Source organism: Protopterus annectens, chromosome 7.part0 (assembly GCF_019279795.1).
Source record: "Protopterus annectens isolate FY-2018-M chromosome 7.part0, PAN1.0, whole genome shotgun sequence".
NCBI classification, from domain to species: Eukaryota; Metazoa; Chordata; order Ceratodontiformes; family Protopteridae; genus Protopterus; species Protopterus annectens.
In genome coordinates, this window is record NC_056739.1 from 608,501,691 (window position 1) to 608,526,707 (window position 25,017).

At 41.3% G+C, this 25,017-nt stretch overlaps 1 protein-coding gene across 1 annotated transcript in view; it reads left to right on the top strand.

Moving 5' to 3' along the window:
- The window catches only part of LOC122806067 (GRIP and coiled-coil domain-containing protein 2-like), a 1,105,805-nt gene that overhangs the window by 1,063,167 nt on the left and 17,621 nt on the right, over nucleotides 1-25,017 (top strand). The window contains exon 26 of the mRNA XM_044076306.1: nucleotides 3,048-3,156. Within this exon, the coding sequence (XP_043932241.1) occupies nucleotides 3,048-3,156 (109 nt within the window). The remainder of the gene's footprint in view (nucleotides 1-3,047; nucleotides 3,157-25,017) is intronic.

The window sequence follows — 25,017 nt, forward strand, 5'->3', positions numbered from 1 at the left end:
ACTTGACTGATCTGCTGGGCTTCATTCATATATACATAGGTTCATGCCCTAGAGCATTTATAAGCCTAATATTAGCCCATTTGCTATTCCCTTTTTATTTGTTTTTTTTTTTTTAACTTTTTTTTATTATTTTTTTATCATGCTATTTTCTGAGGTTAGTATACTGTGCCTGTATCTTCAGTGAAAGGTAAGTATTTGTTACTGGTGTGTGCTTCAGGAAAAAGGGTTCAGGAAGGAAGGAAGAAATAAGGGAACAAGTCAAAGTGAATTAATTTCTGTTCAATCTGTTATTGTTTCAATAAAGGTTGTATGAAAATCTATTAGCATATAGAAAGTTATAAAATATGAAAAAGAAGAGCATAAAGATAGGAAAGAAAAGGAAAAATGAGATAAGGAGAAGAAAAAAGAGAAAATGGATGGAGAGCCTGAGTGTGTGGGGAGGTGTGTGTGGGACAGTGTGTGTGTGTGTGTGTGTGTGTGAGGGTGGTGGTTTGAAATGTAGGTCCAGTCATCATTTCACTTTAAGTATGTATCAGTCATCTGACTATGCACTACTGTTCACTGTTGCAACTAAGTGCCAGTAACTCTAACTGCCTTTGCTGTAGAGTGCCAAAAGTAGTGTGAGCCATGATAGCCCGGTGGATACTGCTCTAAAAGTGTAAAAGCATGTAGCTGCAAGGTGCAGGATGGATAGAAGGGTGTGAAATAGGCATGATGTAAAGTTGTTAGGATGAAAATTATGATTGTGCTTAGATGGGGCCCCTTAACTGGGCCCTATGCTGGAAGTGCCTAGGGGGCCCCAACTTGACCCTGCTGCTGCTGCATTGTTTAAGGTGGCCATGGTGGTGCAGCGGTTAGCGTTGTCACCTCACAGCAAGAAGTTCTCCAGTTCAATTCTCGGCTGGGTACCTTCTGTTTGGAGTCTGCATTCCCTGCCTGCGGTCACATGGGTTCCATCCGGGTGCTTCATTTTCCTCCCATATTCCAAAGACATGCAGTAGGTGGACTGGACACTCTAAATTGGCTGTAGGTGCGAGTGTGTGTGCGATTGAGTGGTATGGATGAACTACCATGGCAGGATTAGCCACCCGGTGGTGTAAACCTTGGCTTGAGATGATTGTCACTGTTGAAGTGACACCCTGACTCCATGTGCAAAATGGGAAAAAGGGGTTGAGTATGAATGGATTGAGAAAAACGTAATGCTGCTGCTGCCCCTTACGTCAGTCCCACACTTTACCTTACAAAAACGTCATACCTTAACAGAGCCAGTACACAACATGCTCACACATAACACACACACACACACACACACACACACACACACACGTATACACACACAAAATCTCTCACACAGTGCTCTAACATTAACCAGCAAACACTTGCGCACACATTCCTACACATTCAGTATAACCAAAAGTTTCTTTATTAGTAAACAACCCCACTTAACTGCATGCAAAGAAACCTCACACACCACATGAAAGTTGATGTTTCCAGCATTAGTATTTCCACCACTGGAATACAATGGCATTCAATAATAAACATATATCAGTTCACTTTGTTGATAAAAGCAGATATTTTGACAAAGTGGAACTGTAACTGTATATCTATAGCTTTCTCTCTCTCTCTCTCTATATATATATATATATATATATATATATATATATATATATGTGTATGTTGTTGTTGTTTGTCTTTCGGCTTTTCCCAGTAAGGGGTCGCCACAGCAGAACTCCGGTCTGGTAATGATCGGCAGTAGATTTTTACGAAACGTCGAGGTGCCAGCTCGACGCCCAACCTTCAACGAAGGCACGCCCATTTACGCACGCATGTCTTTCGAACGCTACCCATATATATATATATATATATATATATATATATATATATATATATATATATATATATATATATATATATATATATATACATATATATATATATATATATATATATGGGTCTAGGACATTTCACTGAATTTACTTTTCACTGAAACTCAAATGACTGAACACAAATCACTCAAAGCACAATTCACTGAAAACTCAATTCACTGAAACACATTTCACTGAAAGTTATATATGGCCTTTTCTCCACTGTAGTGTGATCTTGGAGTTAGTGTATATAGTAATGGGGGGTGTGGAGGGCACCCCCCCCCCACATAGTTTAAGTATATATTATGTTAGGAAAAGAGTAATATATTGGAATTGCAAGTATCCATGTATATAGTACAAATATTTAAAATATGTGGGGGGCTATGCCCCCCACACCCCCCGATGTGGGGTGTGGTGCCCCCACACACACCCTTACTATATATACTAACTCCAGGGTCGCACTACAGTGAGGAAAAGGCCATATATAACTTTCAGTGAAATGTGTTTCAGTGAATTGAGCTTTCATTGAAAAGTGCACACTAATTTGACTTTCAGTGAAATGTGCATTCAGTGAAATGTCCTAGACCCATGTATATATATATATATATATATATATATATATATATAGAGAGAGAGAGAGAGAGAGAGTTTATTTTCCCCTTGTAACAAGACTGTGGTTGTAAAGGGTCTATGGACTAGCCCTGGTTTAACAAATGAATAAACAAAGAACGATTAATAAACCAAAGTGGGCTATTTAAGGTTCATCTTAGAAAACAATCAAAATGGTTGTCAATGATTGTCTGCATAACATTTGAAGATTCATCTCAGATCCAAAGTAAAGAAACCTCCTCTGGTAGTTAGTTGAATTTCCCATACTGGTAGACTAGACTTATGATCTTACTTAAGAAAGGAATGGTCTTAACACTTAAAAATTTCATCTGTAAGGTGGATCATTTAAACCTTTAGTAATGACAGAAATTGCATTAAATTTGTACACAGGTTAACTAATATGTCAACATTTCTAGAACACCTATGCACAACACACTCGTTATGGAAGGATTATTTAACGAGGAAAATCCTTATATGAAAAAGCACTAGTTTTAATATTTTCTTTTCTCACACTGGATGTGCCTTTGATGTTTACAGATCACTGTATAAACTGTCAGCTTTATTCTCTTTTAGCTTGCTGAAATGGAGATTTTGGGAGGCAAAATCAAGAATGAAACTGCATCCCAAGAAAAATGTTTTACGCCAAGTTCCCTTCTGAAGCGTATGGACTCAACGCTTAAAGGTCAAGCATTTGAATGTATTTTTTTACATATGAAACTGATTGCTGTTTGCATAAAAAAGTCATATCTATATATGTCATGGCTTGTATTGTGTGGTTCTGTTCTTTTAAATAAATGAACAGTAATTTCCTGCCTGTCATTGGCAGAGGTCCCAGATCAAGCAAGGTATTCATTCATATTCTAATAAAGATGACCAAAATAAATCCAGCTAATTAAATATCTTATAAGCAGCTAATAAAGTCTCATGTGAAGAAAAATGTAATTGTTTTGTGTATATTTAAGCCAATAATATTACTTTCCTTGAAAATCTCACATTTACTGTAAAGTGCTGTGACTCGAGGGCATGAGTATGTCGTAGGCATAGTGATGCTTCTCAGAGATACATGAAGAACATTCGTCAGAGTGCTGGAGAAGATGGCCATTGTTTCTTTGTGTCAAAATACACACATACTAGTATTTTATTATATGTACATAGAGATCAGAGTGGTTCTGCTCTTTTTAGATTTTTTTTCTCCCTTTTTTAATTTAGCTTCACAAATGCGAACACATGCTTTCTTTTTTAAAGATTCCTGTAGCATCTCTACTCATGCAACCTGACATCTTGTCAATGAAGTTTGTTTTCCTTCTGTGTTGGTTCACTTATAGCATCTCATTAGTATTGTGTCCCCATCTTCAGGGATGAAATCAAGGAATGTACTGCTGCAGTGATTTAGCGGTTCATCCTCCATGCTTCCTTTTTCATTCTTTTTGTCTCACCTGCCTTCATAAAGCATTCCTTATTCGTTCTTGTTATTTCCTACAGTTCTTAACTTACCCTTACTGCACAGTTTCCTGCTGATTACTCCGTGTTAGGTATCCAAGAAATCATTCACCTTAGGATTTATGAGAAACCAACCTGCATAGCGTTGTTTGAATGAATTCACATTTTTTGTTCTAGTGGTACAGAAGTGGACTTTACTACAGATTCTGGTTAACAGAGCTGTCCTTTAATGTAGCAAGGTCATTAGTCGTATTGCATTACAAGCAAAGAAGTATGTTCACTCAGTTGTCATACTCCTGGCTAATATAAATATAATAATGAAAACAATTCTCCCCTGTTATCATGCCAAATATCATTGTAAATGTTTAAAAAAACAGCTCACTTCTACCTCCGCATAGTCATATTAGCAATAATCCATGGTAGAGGACTAAAACTCTGCTTTTTTAGGGAGCTTTCAGTACCAAGGGCACATGGTTCAAAACGTTTGCCTTCAGGTGGTGTAGAAGTTGGGGGTTATGCTGTGATTCACTCATACCACCTGGAGTTTTATCACGAAGAACAAAATGACAAAAGCCCGCAGAATTGAGTAAATCCCTGCATGACTTATACCTTGACCATGCAGTATTGCTGTCATAAAATGATTTGTGATGAATAAGCAAATTATTATTAAGCTTTTTACTACTGTGTATTATTTGTTGCATGTAGTCCCATCCCACCTGCCTGTCAAACTGTGTACAGTTTTACGTGGTGAAAATATTGTTACTGGCTTTAGATTAGTTCTTTCTTCTTTGATCATAGGATGATAGGAAGTTACTAGGCTAATGGCCCTGAGGCCCTTACAAGCCTAGCCAAGAATTTAGCCCATGTTCCAACAAGTCAACACCCTATGCTACTGTCCAGCAGGAACACAGGTGGAATCCCATGGGTGTATTTTCTGTTCCCTATCCAGTTATCCAGGTTGCGTTTAAAAAGGTTTAATTAGGTACTCTGCTTTACATGGAGACAGAGTCTATTCCACAAAAGGGAGAGTCTATGGGACACAAATCTGTCCCGCCAACAAGTCCTATTGATGTCACAGACCAGGTTGAGGTCGCACGTGCGGCTTACTCGAGTGAAGCTTGACTTGCGGATATGCAGCAGTCTCATTGGAGGGGGGGGGGGGCTGAGATTGTTTTGTATGCCAGACAGAGGCAACCTCTGAGGAGACTGTAGGAGTCTACATAGATGCACGGGGCTTTTAGCCTATCTGTGTAGAGTAGATGTTTGAGGCCCTGGATTACGTCTGTGGTCTCTCCAGCTGGTGCATGTACTTTGTGAGGTACATGCCGAAAGGGAAATTATACTCAATAATGGGGAAGAATAGAGGGATGTCATGACCACCTTGTCCCTGGATGAGATACCCTTACTAATGAGGTGGGCCATGTAGAAAGCTTTCCATACAATGGAGACAATATGGTGGTCAAAAGTCAGTTTTCTATCAACCTGGGTGCCCAAGTCCCTCACAACTGATTGCATGCTTAATACCTTACTGTCAATGTGATCATTTGTGGGGACATCACTCTCCCCAAAAGGGATGGTGATGCATTTTTTGGCATTCAGTTTGAGGCCATGTTTCTGGCACCAGTCATTTCTTTGGGTGAGACTCTCTTGGAGCATGTCCACATCACTAGGGGAAATGATGACAGCACCCAGCTTGCAGTCGTCTGCAAACTTGGTCAGCCATAGCCCACTTGATTTGGCCTGCACCTCCGAAAAGTATATCCCAAACAACAGAGGCCCCAAGACTGATCCCTGGGGTACACCACTTGTTATGGGTCTACTACTCGAGGTGGCTTCCCCTATTTTGATTAGGTGGGTTCTATAAGTGAGCCAGTTTGCTACCCATCTGGTAACATATGGCTTGATACCTGGTTGAGAGAGGTTATCTATTATACCTGAGTGGGGAATAGTATCGAACTTTTTTGGCCAGGTCAAGGTAGACGGCGTGCCCAGTCTTCTCCTCATCTATTGCCTTGGTGACTGTCTCAAAGAAAAAATTTAGCATGCATGACCAACCCTTGACAAAACCAAACTGTGTGGGATCAAGTGTCTGGAGGTTGCCAATGTCCTTGTTAATGAGGTCCATGATAAACCGCTCCATGGCCTTGCAGATGTTCTTCGTGTTTCACTGTTGCAGTCATTACATTTGGGTAATTTGCTGGCAGGTTGCCCTCAGTCGGCCTGAATAACAAAGTCTTGGGTCCTGCATCGGTTGCTGTCTCCTCTTCCATATCGTCAGGTCATCAGGGGTATAAAACATGCAGCCGACGCCATTTTAATCAGTCTTTCTTGCAGCGCAGTGCCCGAAGCAGAAGCAGTTTGCAAGTGCCGGTCGGCCGACTCCTGATATTTTTGTTTTCGAGTTTCAAAACCGAAGTCTTCAAACTAAAGCTAAGTACCCCTTTGGGGAAACTTTTTCTTGCTCCTTACCGATGTCAGTAAAAGTTAATAATTGTATTACTTGTGGGAAGCAAATACCTCATAAGTATTTTCATTTGTACTGTATTCTTGCCTAGGCCCTGATCACAATGTGCCTTGCTGTCAGTTTTGTGCTAAATTTAACCAAAGCACTACTAAGCGTCGGTATATTTTTGCTTCTGAATATTTTAGTTCAAGATTTAACTATCCTGAAATGTCATCGGTTAGCAATTCGACTACCGGAGTTCACAAAAAATGGAGGACAAAGACAGAGACAGACCATCAAGGTCCAAACTCGACGACGAAGCTTCTCCTAAGCCAATCGCTGATTCGCCGGTACTCAGTGAGGCACTTTCACAGCCCCTGATGCCCACTACTTTTGAGTCGCAGGCCTCTACCGAGACCCATTCGGAGTCCGGTATGCTGCGAGATTCTGCAAGTATTGAACCCGCGGATGTCTCTCCCTTCGATGGGTCCGGAGCCGCTGAGCAGGCACCGGCTTCTGAGGGTGTTTTCAGGCCTCAACATTTGTATATTAAACCGAAGCCATCATCAAAAACAAGGCCAAAACCAACGTTTATGTCTAAAAAACTGACACATGAGCCACGTGCTCAGGCCCCTATGCCTAAAAAAACAAATGATCAAGATGGCTGAGGATTTAATTACCTTGATCAAGGGTTCCCAACTCCCCCCTGCTAAGAGGCGTAGGCAAGGCACTGAATTATGAATCTTCAAATCAGGTTTTCATTTCTTCTGATTCCTCTTCTGATCAGGAATTTTCTATTCCACCTTATGAGGACTCTGATGCAGAGGAATCCATCCCTTCTGCTTCTCCACCTGAGGATTACTCTTTTAGAGAGACTTTGCGTACTTTAAGGGAACATTTTCACTGGGAGAGTCAGGACTTCTCAGAATCTAAAAAGAGGCTTAGGGATTTTCTTCTTCTTCCTCAGCATAGGCCTTTGGCAATACCTCCTGTACTAGACATTGTTGATGATGTGTTCTCGGAATCAAGCATGGCTCCTGATTCCCTGCCTCCTGCTCCTAGTATGCCAGACAGATATTACAGGGTTCCTGACTCCCACAAATTTCTTTTCAAAAAATCCTACTGCTGACCCTGAAACTATTTCTCAGGGTCCCATGGGTGTTAAGGCTTCTACAGCCAAAAATCCTACCCCTTCTGATAGAGATTCCAGGACGCTGGATAGATGGAGAAAGAAGGTTTATATGTCTGCAACCTTGGCAATCAGGGCTTTAAACTGCCAGTTTCATATGCTTAAATATCAACAGCATGTAATGGCATTACTGAAACAGAAAATTATGTTGATTTCTGATTGTGTGGAAAAAAAAAAGCTACAGGATTTATTGCATTCAGCAGAACAGGTTGGAAAGCATACTTTGCAATGTGGTTTTGATTCCTTGGAGGCCTCTTGCAGGGCCGCCGTAACTGGATCTGTGATAGGAAGGCTTGCCTGGCTCAAGGAGCAAAATCTGCCTGATCATGTTAAAGCTAAATTGTTGGATGCCCCTTTACAGCAGGGCAGTCTCTTTGGTAATAAGGCAAAAGAGGTTTTAAAGAAAATGGAAGACAAAGCTAAATATATGCAAATGTAAAAGATTTCTTGCAAGTGCAGCTCCCCAGGTTCAGTAGACACTGTCCTACTAAAAACTGGTCCTTTCCTGTGTCCAACAGAGCCACTCAGGGCAAACCCAGATGCTCCAAGGGCCCCAGATATCAATCACAAGGATCTTACAGGTCAAAGCAATGGTGTGCCTCCACCTCCAAATCAGGAGGTAACAAAGCACAACCCTACAGTAAACAGTCTCAATGACTTTCCTTTGCCATCTCCAAGCACTTATCTTTTGGCAGCCCCCTTGGGGGAAAAACTAGCACTTCATGCTCAAAATTGGCATTTAATTACCCAGGACAAGTGGGTATTAAACATAGTATCCCAGGGGTACAGATTTCATTTCCACACATTGCCAATTCGGGATGGCCAGATCTGCCACCAAACCAGTGGGCAGAGGCCCAGAAACAAGTCATGTCCCTCATGGATATGGGGGCTATTCAACCAGTGCCAGAAAAGGAAAAAGGACAAGGATTTTATTCAAGACTTTTCCTGGTACCCAGAAAAGACAAATCATGGCGTCCAATTCTGGACTTATCAATTCTAAATACATTCCTGGACATTCCAAAATTCAAAATGCTGACTTTACAACAACTACTGCTTATGCTAGGCAAGAATGCCTGGCTGGTAACTCTAGACTTAAAAGAGGCATACCTGCATATCCCAATAAGGGAATCTTGCAGAAGATACCTCTGCTTCAAAGCAGGCTTTTTGCATTACCAATTCTCTGCACTGCCCTTTGGCTTATCTAGTGCGCCCAGGGTCTTTACAAAGTGCCTGGCACCAGTAATTGCATTTTGCAGACAAAGAAACATTCAAATTTATCCTTACCTGGACGATTGTCTCATTCAGATAGAGGACAAGGACACTCTTCTTCAACATCTGGCGTTTGTAAAAAGGCATCTAGCATGCCTAGGGTACACCATAAACAAAAAGAAATCACAACTGGTACCCTCTCAAATAATTACATTCCTGGGTGCAAGCTTGAGTACAACTGCCCAGATGGCTTACCTCACGCCAGACAAACAAATTCAATTGACAACATACTTCAAACAAGTTGCAACAAAAACCCAGCTATCTGCAAGACAAATTCTGCAGGCTTTGGGGTTCATGGCATCCTGGATTCTACTAATTCCATATGCAAGACTGCATATGAGGAAACTTCAATGGTATCTAAAAAGCTTATGGAGTCAACATTGTCACAGCCTGGAAACAGTGATTCCTCTCATTCCCTGCCTGCAACAGGAGTTTCTTTGGTGGGCAGAGGCATGTCACCAAAACAAGGGACAGTCATTCACTCTACCCCCTGCCACCCAAACCCTAACTACAGATGCATCAGACTATACTTGGGTGGCCCATCTGGCAGGGAGATGCATTCAGGGCAAATGGAGCCCAAACCAAATGCATCTACATATCAACCAGAAAGAAATGCTTGCTGTTCAGAATGCTCTGACAGCCTTCAAGGACTTCCTTCATCCAAGACAACTACTGATAAAGACGGACAACACCACAATTAAACAAGCAGGGTGGTACCCACTCCTGCACCCTTTGCAGACTAGCCCTGGCCTTGTGGAACACAGCCTTGACTTACCAAATACATCTTCAAGCTCAATTCCTGCCAGGAAAGCAAAATACTCTGGCAGACAATCTAAGCAGAAATCTTATGAACCCGCACAAATGGAAACTGGATCTACAAATCTTCAGCATGTTAACACAAACATGGGGGAGCCCAGACATAGATCTATTTGCCTCTCCCCAAAACTATCAGTTGGACAAATTCTGCACAAGAACTCATCACAAAAAAGCATGGAAAGTTGATGCTCTATCCTTCAGCTGGAAAAACCTATCAGTCTATGCCTTTCCTCCTCTGACTCTACTCTCCAAGGTCTTACTAAAAGTCAGACAGGAAAAACCAAAAATGATTCTTATTGCTCCGGACTGGCCTCACCAACACTGGTACCCACTTCTAAGGAATATGTCACACCTTCCTCCATGGTACTTGCCTCAAACACCTCACCTATTATCTCAGCAGAACTATCAAATTCTGCACACTCAGCTACAAACTCTGAATCTTGCAGCATGGCTAATCAACTAATTTCACCAATCACATCTCTCAGTAAACCTGTGATGGATGTCATTTTGCAGGCTAGAAGGCCTAGTACTAGAAACTCTTTTGCTGATAAATGGAAGAGATTCTGTGCTTGGAACCAAGCACAAGGAATAGACACAGCAAAGCCCAATAATCCTCAGATTTTGCAATACTTAACTGAATGCTTCACAAGGGCCTATCATTTTCTTCTATAAAAATACATGCCTCTGCCATCTCAGCTCATTACAACACAGAGCCTCCCCACTTTTCTCATCCCTTGCTAAAGCCGGTACTCAGGCTTTGGTCGAATAGGGTGCCTAATGGTGCTGCAAGTTCCTGCCTGAGTTCATGTAGGATGCAGCTTGGAATGTTATCAGGTCCCATGGAGGCTGGATTTTTTGCCTTTGACAGGGCAGTGATCACTTGCTCATCCTCAGAGGGGCCAAAAATGTAAGGCCTCCTGGAAGAGCGCCATCTCCTGCATGGGACCTCAACTTTGTGCTGGAAAACTGACCCTATCTCCTTTTGAACCAGCAGCTACTGCAGATATAAAATTTCTTTATTGGAAGACAGCCTTTCTTTTGGCAGTCACTTCAGCTAGAAGGGTTTCAGAACTACAGGCTGTCATGGCAGTGGAGCCTTTTATTATATTTTACCCAGACAGGGTAGCCCTCAGGAGCAGTTCTTCTTTTATGCTTAATGTGGTATCCAGTGTAGCTCTTAACCAGACCATTCACCTGCCAAATTTTTTTCCAAATCCGCAGAACAAGGGGGAGCGGATTCTGCATTCATTGGATGTATACAGACAACTAAGATTCTACTTAAACAGGACAAAATCTCTAAGAAAGTCTGAGCAACTACTGGTGGCATTTGCTGCAAGATCAGAGGGGAAGGCCGTATCAAAGCAGACTATTTCTGAATGGATAAGCAATTGAATTCGTTTCTGCTACTTGCACCATGGTAAACCTGTGCCCAATGGGATCAGATCCCATTCCACCAGGGCTGCCTCTACTACAGCAGGTTTTCTCAGAGGGGTACCTACCAGAGACATTCTAGAAGCTGCTACTTGGAGCTCAGTTCATACATTCACATAGCATTACCATTTACCTCTCTTTTCTAAATCGAGGGCAGGCTTTGCCACGGCAATCCTGCAGGGCCTTATAGCTGCTCCTAATGCTGTTTAGTTCCATCCTCCCATCCATAGCTTTGGGATTCTACCCAAATGTAATGACTGCAACAGTGAAACACAAAGAACATAGTACAGTTGTGTACACTTACCATAAATGTAGATGTTCGAGTGTATTCACTGTTGCAGTCCGGATTACCCACCCGCCAGCCCCCTTTCTATACCTTTTCTTTCCTTCACTATGCTCAAAAGCCTTTGTGGTGTATTTGCTTTTAGCTGAAGGTAAATGTTATGTGTCCTAAAGTGCATTTATATATTTATGGTTATATATACATATTTTTGCTCCCCATTTGGGGGGCACCTGACATCTGGGGCAAGAAAAACTGATTAAAATGGTGTCGGCTGCATGTTTTATATCCCTGACGACCTGACATCATGGAAGAGTAGATAGCAACTGACGCAGGATCCAAGACTTTGTTATTTAGGCCGACTGAGGGCAACCTGCCAGCAGATTACCCAAATGTAATGACTGCAACAGTGAATACACTCGAACATCTACATTTATGGAAAGCGTACACAACTGTACTATCTGGCTAGTTAGGCTCATGGGTCTATAATTTCCTGGATTGGTGGATGCTCCACCTTTGTACAAAGAGATGACAGTAGCTGTTCTCCACTTGGCTGGGATAAAGCCGGTACTCAGGCTTTGGTCGAATAGGGTGCCTAATGGTGCTGCATGTTCCTGCCTGAGTTCATGTATGATGCAGCTTGGGATGTTATCAGGTCCCATGGAGGCTGGATTTTTTGGCTTTGACAGGGCAGTGATGACTTGCTCCCTAGAGATAAGGGGAGGGGGTCAGGTACTGGGGATGTCCTGTTTTACTGATGGGGGAGGCAGAGGAGTAAAGTTTTCACTGAACCTGTCTGCCAGCAGGTTGGCTATATCTACAGCGTTTGCATATGTGGTGTCCTTGACCACCAGTTGTGAGCAGATCTGGGTGCTTCCCTTGAGACTGCAGACATATGTGAAGAAGGCCTTATGATTGTCTTTAGAAGATGTGGCCAGTTTGGACTTGAAGTTTGCTTTGGAGGATTTCACTAGTGCTCTTATTTGCTTGTTCAGGCTAAGGAGAGATTGCTTCCAATTAGACACCTGTTCCTTCTTGGTCCTGGACAGCAATTTTTCCTTTTATTATAGAGTTTATTTATTGTAGATGTCCACCAGACAGGTTTACTCTTCCTTGAGGAGGAGGATTTCATCCTGTCTGGTATTCCTGATTCCATGCAGCTATATAAATGCTCATATAGTACTTTGATGTAGATTTGGACATATGTGACAGTTCCTATGGAGGAGAAGAGGCTGTGAAGCTGTTTATACCTTCCCTCAGGAGGTTGTAATTAGCTTTGGAGAAGTTTTTTTGCTTGATTCTAGCTAGGGGGGATTGGGGGAGATTGTGACTTCGAAAGTGACTGCTTTGTGGTTGGATCTTACCAGGGATGATGACACTGTAGGGATGCTGCAGTGGTTACTCATGTTGGTTAATACCAAGTCCAAGATATTTTCACCTCTTGTGGGGGTGCCAACCAACTGGTCCAAGGCATTTGCGTTGATGAAATCAAGGAATCTCTGGGCATTTGTGTTTTGGCATGAGTATTTCTTTCAATCTATGGTTGGATAGTTAAAGTCACCCAGGGTCAGGGTAAAGAGTTGAATCCTGATAATTCGAAGAGGTCTAGATAGTTGGAGTGGACATCTTGAGTCAGAGTTGGAGGCCTTTAGCTAGCTATGATTTGAATAAGGGTCTTGTCAATTAACTGCACCTGGAGTGTTTCCTGTGCATCATACTGTTTGATTAGCCTAGAAGTGTGTATGTCTTTTATATAAATTGCAACTCCACGTCCTTTTGTTTTACTGCCCATGGTTTGAGGTCTGAATGAATGATAAGATGAGTAACCTGGTATGGCTGGGGTGCTCTCTGCTGCTTTGAACTAGGTTTCTGTGACTGCACAAATATCAGCTTCTTCCAGAGTTAAGAATGCTTGCAATGAGTGCAGTTTCATGTTTAGATTCCTAGCATTTAGTAGCATGACCTTTAATTTACATTTTTATAAAATTTTTATGTTGGTAGTTTTGCCCTCATGGCATTGCCTAAAAAAAACACCATGGGGAGGCAAGAGCCTTTGCCAGGAGCCTGAAGCCCAAGGGAGACAGATGCAGGCCATCTCTGCTAAAGCATTGTGGTTTGTCAATCATGTCATCCCAGGTTGTCAAGTACTGGATCCCCTTGGAATGACACCAGAAACTAAGCCAATTGTTAAAGTCAGTCATTTTCTATTTGTATTGAGGCATCATTCTGGGTGACAGTAGAATGCTGCTTAAGGCTAGGAACATACCTGCCTGGGACACATACTCAGTGTGCTCAATCATGTCTGTCTTCATATAGTCCAGGGAGGTACGTCTCAAGTCATTCACTCCAACATGGACTATGACAGAGTCATAACAGTACCTGTTGAGAGACTTGCGTGCATTGATGATATGGCAGATTATGGCACCCGACAAACAACTAACCATGACTTTCTCCTTAACCAGCCTGGTGAGGGGCACATATGTATGTCTCACAATGGAGTCTCCTATGACTAATATGTTAGGTTTATGTTTAGGTCTTAGTGGCTGTGAGACACAGGTGTGTCGACTTTGTGTGGTGTGAGGTATGGTGGGCAGTGGAGTTTGTGTGCGTTTATGCCTCGGAGGTCTCTTTTTTTTGGGTACACTTTTGTTGAGGACATCCGCATATGTGGGAGTGTGTTGTGTAGGTGTGGGTGGTGTTTGAGGTGTGGTTTTCATGCAACCTTCTCAGTGCCAGATATACTGTTTTTTGGGGAAGAGAGCAATGACACTAGGTGCTTGATGTAATTGTATCTCTCACAACTTGTGCTCCTAGGTGCAGGGGCGGCTCGTGCTATAGAACTGTGGGACGGCAGTCCTCCCACCTGTGCATGAAATAAACTCCCCAGTCCCCGTAGAACATATAAAAAACGTAGAACATATAAAAAATAAAAATAAAATCTCGGACTGCACGCATGTGTGCTTAGTTCCTGGCTGCTGTGTTAGGCAGACCAGAACACCAAGCATGCATGCTCAGGCATTCCTGAGCGCCAGACTGCTCAATTAGGCAGTCTGGATAGGGAAGGGAGTAAACTCCACCCTTCTGACCCAAAGATTTATGCGGTGACGACCGCACAAACCAGACAGTCACCAGACTGCATCACCCGCAGTCTGGACCAATAGTAGGAGGCTCCAGCCTCCTCACATCTCACAGGAGACCGAGACCAGTATGCTTGGGCTAGGATTACATTTGTTGCCAGTACAGGGAGTTGCTGGATCATGCCAACATGGAGGACCAAGATCGGGGAGCTGCAGGATGGATTTGTTGCCAGTACAGGATCACGCAGCATGGAAGATCGGGGAGCTGCAGGATGGACCGATCATGCCAGCATGGAAGACTGAGATCGGGGAGCTGCAGGATGGACCGAGTACAGGATCACCTGGCCGTGATCACTGAGGGGTGTGTACGTGTGTGTGTGTGTGTGTGTGTGTGTGTGTGTGTGTGTGTGTGTGTGTGTGTGTGTGTGTGTGTGTGTGTGTGTGTAATGCCCCAGTTGCTTCATGGTGGGTAGAGAATAAGGCTTGAACCCTGTACCTTGGGCCCAAGTGACAAGAGCCTGAATTCACTACCCACCACCATTTCTAAAACATTTGCAGATTGTTGCCTCATATTTGTTCTGTTCCTCATAAAATCTGTGGTTTCTGTATTTTTGTTACTTAAAACAGACAGTAGTGCAGTGGTAGCAGTGTTGCCTGACAGCTATGGGTTGTCTGGTTTGATTCGTGGCTGGGGTGCCTTCTGTGTGGATTCTGCATGTCCTCCTTGTGTTTGTGTGGGTTTGCTCTGGTGTCCTCAGTGGATATTTGTCCTTATTGTTTGGACTGTATTCCCCCATTATTGGCTTTGTCCAGGTTTTTTGTGCCAAGGTTGAGAGCTATGGTGATAACTGAACTCACTGAATATGTTTGGGGGCTGCATTTCCCCATTATTGGCTTTGTTCAGGTGTTTTGTGCTAAGATGTTGACAGCTATGGTGAGAACTGAATTCACTAAATGGTAGCCATTTAAGTTTCAGTCTTCGTTTCTTTCATCAAGCTAGATGAGTTGGCATAATGGTATGTTGCTCTGGATGTTTAGCACAGAGACCTGGGTTCAATACTTGGCAGTGAAATCTATGGTGGTAACAACATTTTATTCTAGCATCTTTCCAACATTATACAAGCAATGTTTAAAATGTGTCCCTGCTTTTTGGGCTTTTGTTCCCCCCCCAAAATAAATTTTGGCTTTGTCCAGATTTCTTGTGCTGCAAATTTCAGAGATACAGCTGAGTGTCGAGTAGATTTTACAAGGAGATGAGAGCTACAGGGGAACAAAAGTTTAGTGCTGCTTATGCCAAGTCTGCTTACACTGTAAATAGCACAACAGGTAGTGTACTTGCTTTTGATGCAGAAGGCTGTGGGTTCTACTCCCACAGTAGATAGATCCATTGCTGATACTGTACTCTGTTTTAAAGGGGATGGATGCTGGAGTCCTCTTTGGCGAAGATACCTAGTAACTATGAACCTGTTATCAGTTTGCCATCCATTCACTATTGTGATATTACTAGCATTATAATTTTTTTAATGCAACATAAGCAATTTATTCCTCAAGGGCAACAGGCACTGTATTTGTAGATGAAACAATGAACAGGGGCGGCTTGTGCTATAGGACCGCGGGACTGCAACCCTCCCACCTGTGCTTGAAATAAAGTCCTCAGTCCCCATAGAACATATAAAAAACGTAGAACATATAAAAAATAAAAATAAAATCTCGGACTGCATGCATGCGTGCTTAGTTCCTGGCTGCTGTGTTAGGCAGACCAGAACACCAAGCATGCATGCTCAGGCATTCCTGAGCTCCATACTGCTCAATTAGGCAGACCGGATAGGGAAGGGAGTAAACTCCACCCTTCCAACCCAAAGATCTATACGGTGACGACCGCACAAACCAGACAGTCACCAGACTGCATCACCCACAGTCTGGACCAATAGCAGGAGGCTCCAGCCTCCTGACAGCTCATGGGAGACCAAGACCAGTATGCTCGGGCTAGGATTACATTTGTTGCCAGTACAGGGAGTTGCAGGATCATGCCAGCATGGAGGACCAAGATCGGGGAGCTGTAGGATGGATTTGTTGCCAGTACAGGATCACGCAGCATGGACCTATCACGCCAGCATGGAAGACTGAGATTGGGGAGCTGCAGGATGGACCGAGTACAGGATCGCCTGGCCGTGATCACCGAGAGGTGTGTGTGTGTGTGTAATGCCCCAGTTGCTTCATGGTGGGTAGAGAATAAGGCTTGAACCCTGTACCTTGGGCCCAAGTGACAAGAGACTGAATTCCCTACCCACCACCATTTCTAAAACATTTGCAGATTTTTGCCTCATATTTGTTCTGTTCCTCATAAAATCTGTGGTTTCTGTATTTTTGTTACTTAAAACAGACAGTAGTGCAGTGGTGCAGTGGTAGCAGTATTGCCTGACAGCTGTGGGTTGTCTGGTTTGATTTGTGGTTGGGGTGCCTTCTTTGTGGATTCTGCATGTCCTCCCTGTGTTTGTGTGGGTTTGCTCTGGTGTCCTCAGTGGATATTTGTCCTTATTTTTTGGACTGTATTCCCCCATTATTGGCTTCATCCAGGTTTTGTGTGCCAAGGTTGAGAGCTATAGTGATAACTGAACTCACTGAATATGTTTGGGGGCTGTATTTCCCCATTATTCGCTTTGTTCAGGTGTTTTGTGCTAAGATGTTGACGGCTATGGTGAGAACTGAATTCACTAAATGGTAGCCATTTAAGTTTCAGTCTTCCTTTCTTTCATCAAAATTGATGAGTTGGCATAGTGGTATGTTGCTCTGGATGTTTAGCACAGAGACCTGTGTTCAATACTTGGCAGTGAAATATATGGTGGTAACACAGCATTTTATTCTAACAACTTTCCAACATTATACAAGCAATGTTTAAAATGTGTCCCTGGTTTTTGAGCTTTTGTCCCCCCCAAATAAATTTTGGCTTTGTCCAGATTTTTTGTGCTGCAAAGTTCAGAGATACAGCTGAGTGTTGAGTAGATTTTACAAGGAGCTGAGAGCTGCAGGGGAACAAAAGTTTAGTGCTGCTTATGCCAAGTCTGCTTACATTGTAAATAGCACAACAGGTAGTGTACTTGCTTTTTATGCAGAAGGCTGTGGGTTCTACTCCCACAGTAGGTAGATCCATTGCTGATACTGTACTCTGTTTTAAAGGGGATGGATGCTGCAGTCCTCTTTGGCGAAGATACCTAGTAACTATGAACCTGTTATCAGTTTGCCATCCATTCACTGTTGTGATATTACTATCATTATAATTTTTTTAATGCAACAAAAGCAATTTATTCCTCAAGGGCAACAGGCACTTTATTTGTAGATGAAACAATGACATTTAAAGTTGTTTGCTAGCAATAACCTCTTCATTAGTTAACAGATTTATTTAATGTGGAATTATTTAGATGGTTTTTACTTCTTCAGAGATCGTGCATATTCACTGATACTGGTGGACTGTTGAAGTTTGAGTAGACTTTTATGATGGAAATGTTCTGAATTGGGCAGTTCAACTGTACTGTATTGTACAAGGAATATAATTTAATACAGTCAGGAAGGTGTATCAAAGAGCATGTGTATGTTTCGTGTTCAAGGGGCCTATGATTTGAAAACAGCCCAAAATTAATATCTGCCAGTGGCAAAATGTATTTTCTTTGAATGTAGGTTTCACTGCTGTTTCAATGAATGTGAGTTTCAAGGGCAGAGAAGTTTTAATAGTAAGTCTATTTTCATTGTGAGACTGCATTGCTTTGTTTAGCAGATATCTATTAGGGTTTATGCTGTAAAATATAAAATAAAACTTTCAAATGAAATCCATATCATCGCAGAAGTAAAGCAGTATGCACATTACAGTGTTTATGGCAAATGGGGTGAAATAACCAAGGAATGGGACATTGGAATGGCTGCAGGGGCGATGCTCCATTCAACCATGATTTGGGGGGGGGCAGCAAACTCAGACAGCCCCGGCTGAACTATACCTCTCAACTGTCCAGACTTTTGCAGAATGAATAGATTTTTGCTTCTTATTTTTGGTTTATTCCTCATAACATTTGTGGTTTTCTGCCAAATCATTTAGGAATGAAGTCACTAAATAATGACAGACATTGAGTTTCAGACGTCATAACCTTCAGAAAAATGCATGCTAAAGCAAGACCTGTTATTCTATCAACTGTCTTTTTTTTACTGTTTGTATGTTCCCCCAATATATTTGGCCATATCCAGATTTCCTGCGTTAAGAGGTTGAGAGGTACGTGTAAATAAATCGCTTTATAGAATTAGGAATATCCAAACCTTTCAATTGTCTCCAGTTTTGGCTCAAAATGTTGCTCTCCCCTTAATAATCCCTTTGCAAAATGGCAATTTTGGAAGAAAACGTGGAGGGTTTACAATTATAAATAACTGTAATGATCAGAGTTATAGATTACTTTTATTTCAGAAATGCATTTAGATGCTCTTATTTTGTCAGCTGCTCAAGCTAACAGTACTAATTTTAAAAGGTGTCCCTTCTTTGACAGGTTCCCAGCTGTATTGTGTGGCAATTTTATATTTTTGCATAACATATTTGGTCTGTTTTTCATAAAATTGTGGTTTTCAGGTAAATTAGTAGCAAATCATTAAAGATTGAAGTTAGAAAATAATGGCAGACATTTGGGTTTCAGATTTCATACCCTTCAAAAATTCATACTAATGCAAGACCTACTACTATTCTATTATCTTTCTAAGTTTATAAGAGCAATATTTAAAAATTGTCTTTATTTTTGGGCCTGTGTCCCACTTCTGTCTATGGCTTTGTCCAGATTTCTTGCTCTGAGGTTTAGAGGTATGAGTGTCAGAGCCATCACCGACAGCCAGAGACATTTCAAACTGTGACCTACTTGTTGCACTCCATTCCCCATTGTAGTGGCTCTGGATGTGTCCATGCAAGGCAAGGAGCAGTTATGCAGTGTAAGTGTGCAGAGTATTCCCCCATCCAAGGTAGACCACAAGCATGACCGTGGCTTTTCATCTGTCCTTGATTTTGCAGAATGTTCTGGTTTTCTGTCATATTTTTATACTGTTGATTTATGCTTATTATTCAGAAAATGCATGCTGTTGCAGTGCCCTGTTGCTCTGTATTAAAGTAGCAATGCTTTAATGACCATCAGGTAAGCTTGTCGGAGATTGTAAGATGCAAGTAAGCTTTAATAAGCATACTGTTAAAGAATTACCAACATTGAAAGCCTTTTCATTGTTGCCATGCAGAGAATACTTACATAACTAGATAACGAATAAGCTTTAGGTATTGAAATGCATATGACAGTATTTGTAATAAAGGACAGGATTACAGTATTTTCAGAAGCTCATTACATTTGTTGGAGACTTGCAGTTATCTTTACAGGCTTTACCCGTAAACTAAACAGAATGCTAATCTATCATGTGTGGTCCATAACTTGTGCAGTAATCCTTTAAGCAATTTATCTTGAGCTTGTTTCTTGTTCGCTGTTCATTTTTTACTTTGATCATGTGTTCTCCATGAAACAACTAGATAGTTGTTATCAGGCAGCAGGTCTTTTTTGGATAAGAAACATTTTTACAAGTGGGGGTATCACAGAGATTGCTACTTTCAGCATGTTACTTGGTAATTTTATAAAGCTGAATATAAATTATAATTAGAACTGCAGTACAAGGAGAAGTGGTTTCAGCTGAGTGCTACTTGTTGTTTTTTATACTTGATTTTGACTGGCATTTCAGTAATGTATTTAAAAAGCAATTTATTTTTTCATGCCTCACAACCTTTGTGTTTCCATCTAGATATTAAGTAAGTTGTCATGTAGCCAATGCATTGAAATATTTTTTTTCTTCTACACTTCATTTTGTCTTGATTGGACTCTCGTAATGACAGTTTGGCACCCAGGGCAGAGTATTTAATTAAAGTTCCAGTTGTTGTGGTTGTGAGCATAGCCCCACCCCTTTCTAGTTGGTCACACCCCCTCCCATTGGCCCCACCCATTCAGCTGTCTCTTGCAGACCCCCTTTAATTTAAAGTCACTAGCCACCACTGCCTAGGTGGTAGTAGTAGACAGTTGTCTATGTACATGAGGCAGTTGCTACACTGTCTCAGGATGCCCATATCAACCAGAGTGGCAGGAGAAAATTTAGGAAATTGTCCATCCATATTTGTCAGAAATTGAAAGAGCTAAGAGAGTAAAGGGAGGAAGGTCTAAGGGTAGTACTACTAGATGATAACGTAAGTGCTACTAAGGAAAATATGTAGCCAGAATAACTCAAAAAGGTTAAAAATCGTGCAGCTGAAGCTCCGGATGCAGCAGACCTGTATCTAGACTATGCTACTCAATTTTAAGGTTAACAACACAGTAAAAAAAGCTCACAATGAAGCACAGATTAATCACTTATCGTCAAAAGAACAGAACTTGCAGTATGAAAAAAAATACAGTTAGACAGCAATGAAATGCAGTAAAATGTAGTTAAACAATAATGAATTGCAGTAGATAGCAATGAAATACAGTTAATCAGTAGATTGCTTTAAAACAGTAGCTCACAATCACAATAGTAACAGACAACACAAATAAAGCAGCAATTCAATAGAATACTGTCATCAATTTAATGAGGCTACCAACAAGACGCAATAAATAAGGCAAACTAAATGCAGTTGAACTCCTAAGCACAAGCAGCAAAATGAAGTAGGAAGATGTACAGTTTTTTTTTTTTTTTTTTTTTTAGTAGAAAGTGAGGAGACAGAAGATAATAAGATAATTCAAGAATTCAAGGTTGAGAAGCTAAACGGGTGGGCATTTACAAAGTTCTGACTATAAACACTAGAATGAGCTGATGTAATGTGACTGGAGGGAGTGTCCAGTATCAACTTTATACTAGAGGCGGGAAACTCAAAGCCACCAAGCTTTAACACCACAACAGCAGCTGGATGGGTGGGTCGGATCTAAAAAAAAAATAGTTGCACATATTAAACAGATATTCAGTAAAACAGAAGTCCAGAAAACAGTTGAAAATAAGAACTTATCTTTTTGCAGCTTTGAACAATTTGAGTAAACAAGTACAAACTGGTTTTAAACACTGGCTATTAAAGGCAGAGAAACAGAAACCAATCAAATTATCCAAACAAAATAACAGTGTTGCAGGAATGCTTCTAGCTAGATCAAACCAGACTGATTCTCTCTCTCCCACAAAGAAACAGCTAGGCCTCTGTAGGCAAAAGATTTCACTACAAGCTCCAAAGGTCACAAACAGTAACAGATATTCAGCTCTAACAGACAACAAAAAGGAGACTAAAAACAGTTGCACAGATTAAACAGATATACAGTAAAACAAAAGTGCAGGAAACAGTTGAAAATAAGCATGTATCTTTTTCCAGTATCACAGCAGAGCAATGGCAGAAGGCCTATCTCACTGCAGCTTTGAACAGCTTGATTTTGCATGTAATTTGGTTGCTTTATTGTTTATTGAGAAAATGCATTTTCATGGTTATATTACAGTGCCAGAAATACTTGAAGTCTTTAGCATGTTTTGGTGAAGTCTGTGTTCTTTCCTTTTAAAAAGAGCAGTGTATCTTTTCTTTGCCATGTTGATCAGAGAGCCAAAGCTATGTAAAAGATGTAACATTATAGTTTGCACTGTATGCCAGTAGTGTTTGTAACTCAACGTGTAGCACACACCTTTGGTGCTGAAAAGTGAGAATGCTATGGGTTTCTATGGGTTCTATTCCCGCACCAGGTACTTGGGTTAATTTTCCCATGAGGGCACTGCAGTGTGGCATGGTAGAGGTGCTGCACTCCTGAGTTTGACATCTTTTGGATGAGATGTTAAAGCAAAATCCCATCTGACTGAGTTGATGATAGCTCAGGTGGATGTAGCACCTATTGAAAAGAGTACAGGAAGTTCCCTGATGTCCTGGCCAAATTTTCCCTGGTCAATATGAATACCACCTCAGATCTCATAGGTTCATCTCCCCTGAAAAGAGGGCACTAACCTAGTGGGACTAACCTGGTCAATAAAAAGCAAATAAAATATGCTATTATTTGATTACAAACTTTGATTTTGTAAAGGAACGTTGGTGTTTAGTTTGTTGCAGTATATACCATTTTATAGTCTTCTGTAGGAGTGATGAAGCTGTATGAAAGTTAATTGATTTTGTTGTGTGTCAGTAAAAATCAAAATCATATTCTTTGTAATGTTTACTGTGCTGCTAAGCAAGGAAGTACAACATGGCACCTTTTATTTTCTTATTTAACTGGGGGTGATTAATTTGATGGGAAGTGGTTTCTGTAGCTGAGAACCAGTTAGCTATTTGTTACACAAAACTAAAGAAAAAAAAAACACCACATTTCAAATAATAAAAATAATTTATTTTAGCCTCAGTGTATGTTTCATGTATCTGATTAAATGACTGCCTTATCAAAATGAAAGCTATTTGAAATGCACATGCTAAATAAACATAACGTTTGAAATTGTGTTCTAAAACAACAAATGAATAACTTAAAATCATTAAAATGCATATACTGAAGACAGGTATTCTATCATGACAATATGAAATGGTATTAGTATATTGTAGTGTATGAACAGATCTGGCTTTTCTCAGTAATATTTTTGGAAACATCATTTAGGTCAAGCTAGCAACAGGTGTTTAACTTGTTCTGCTGCTTTTATTTATTGTTTATTAGGATATGATATAGTACAAAAATATACAGTATAGTTACCAAGATGTACTGAATCAGTGTGTTTATCAACACATGGTCAGACTATTGTAGTTATGTTTATTGTATGTATCTACTATGAATTCTTGGAACCATAAAACCTGATTCACAAATTCTCAGCAACCAAAGCCCAAACCCTATACAGTGAGCCCACTTTTCAAGGAAATAAATTTAAAAAAGGCAACAAATTCATCTTTTATTATGACAAATGCCTCTGCACTCCTTTACTTTATTGTTCTCGCTCTGAAGTTATCGCACCTCTGGAAGAAAGTGATTAGCAATCAACAGTAAAAAGTTGTATCACTTTTTTCTTCGATACCACAGTCCTGGATAACATGAAAAACAACAAGTTTGTGGTAGTTGCGTCTAGTGTGTTGTTCCAGCTTACACTAAATGTAATACCACAAACTAACAAGATTGAGTAACTGTGATATAAGCATAATAAGCCTGGCCATATTAGCATATTGATATTTTATCATAACATTCAGTCTTTTTGCTTTTTTAAATTTTAAATGACTTTAAACTACATGACCATGTTGCTTATACACCACTGTTCAACTGATTCATTTCCTCAAAATTGCTTGCCTTGTTTCACAAATCAACAGCAAAGAGAGCTCAAAACCAATAGCTTGGGTACACTAGCTTCCATTACAGCTGTAACGATGTTACTTCTTCAGTCTCAGAGTGTAGGGTTATGCTGTTTCAGTTGCAATAAAAGGTCTCAACATTTTATTGATCTGAGGTTGTTGTCTTCATTTGGTCGTCAATCTGTGGGACATGGATCCAGCATGGATCTGACTTGGCCACATTTCTCCAGCATCTGATCCAAGCTCCTCCCTTACCCACAATGCCCCTGTCTCTTTCTTCCCTTCAGATCTCGTTTGCACCACTTGTATAAGCATCCTGATCTGTTGGCTGTGAGCTGTTTTTGGGTAAGTGTGTCTATATTTTCCACTCTAGTTTCTCTTTCTGTCTAGCAATTCTCTTTTTTATCTTTCCTATCACCTGCCCTCTGCGTTTCACATCGGTCAAAAAAAAAAAAAAAACTTATTTCTGTTCTATCTCTAGTAGTGTGTGTGTGTGTGTGTGTGTGTGTGTGTGTGTGTGTGTGCGTGTGTGTGTGTGTGTGTGTGTGTATTTTTTGCTTTGGTTTGGGCTTATCTCCTGACCATGTCAGAGACCCTCAAACCTGGGTTTCGTAAATGCAAAGAGTGTGGTCACATGCTTTCCCCAGCTGATGGCCACACTTTGTGCATTGAGTGTCTAGGGGTTGCCCACCTTGATTCCTCCTGATCAGTCTGCATGGGGTTCAATCCATGCACATTGATCGACAGGTGGAATAAGCTTATTCTAAAAGGCCTTCTCCACTCACCTACCTCAGGGGCCCAGGCCTCCTCTTCTCCTACACCAGCTACAACTTCTGTCTCTGCCCCAGCCTCTGGGACTCAACCCCCCACCAAGAGGACCGGGGATGGGGAGGTGGACAGGATGACACAGAGATTCTTCCGCACCCAGGTACAGATGGGAGTTTTGCCTGCACCCTCTCCGTCCAGAGCGGTGGGTATGCAGTCCACCTTCATACCGATTACTACGATGCTACCTGGTACCTCAACACCGGCCATTACCTTGAGCAGGTCGGAGCCGACGAGCTCGGATCCAAGGGAATGGTTTCGGCTCCAAGATTTTTGGAGCAGAGCCTTCCAATCGGAGTGTCTGCACCTGGAGGTTCAGCTCTGGCTCCCCAGTTGATCCAGAGGGTTATGGACCTGTCTATATCCCCTACTCAGGCATTTTTTTCTCCATCTGCCTTTGACGTGGTGGAGAGGGTTGTCTCAATCCCATCAAGACCCTTGAATCCGTCCTGGCTACCTCTGCCTC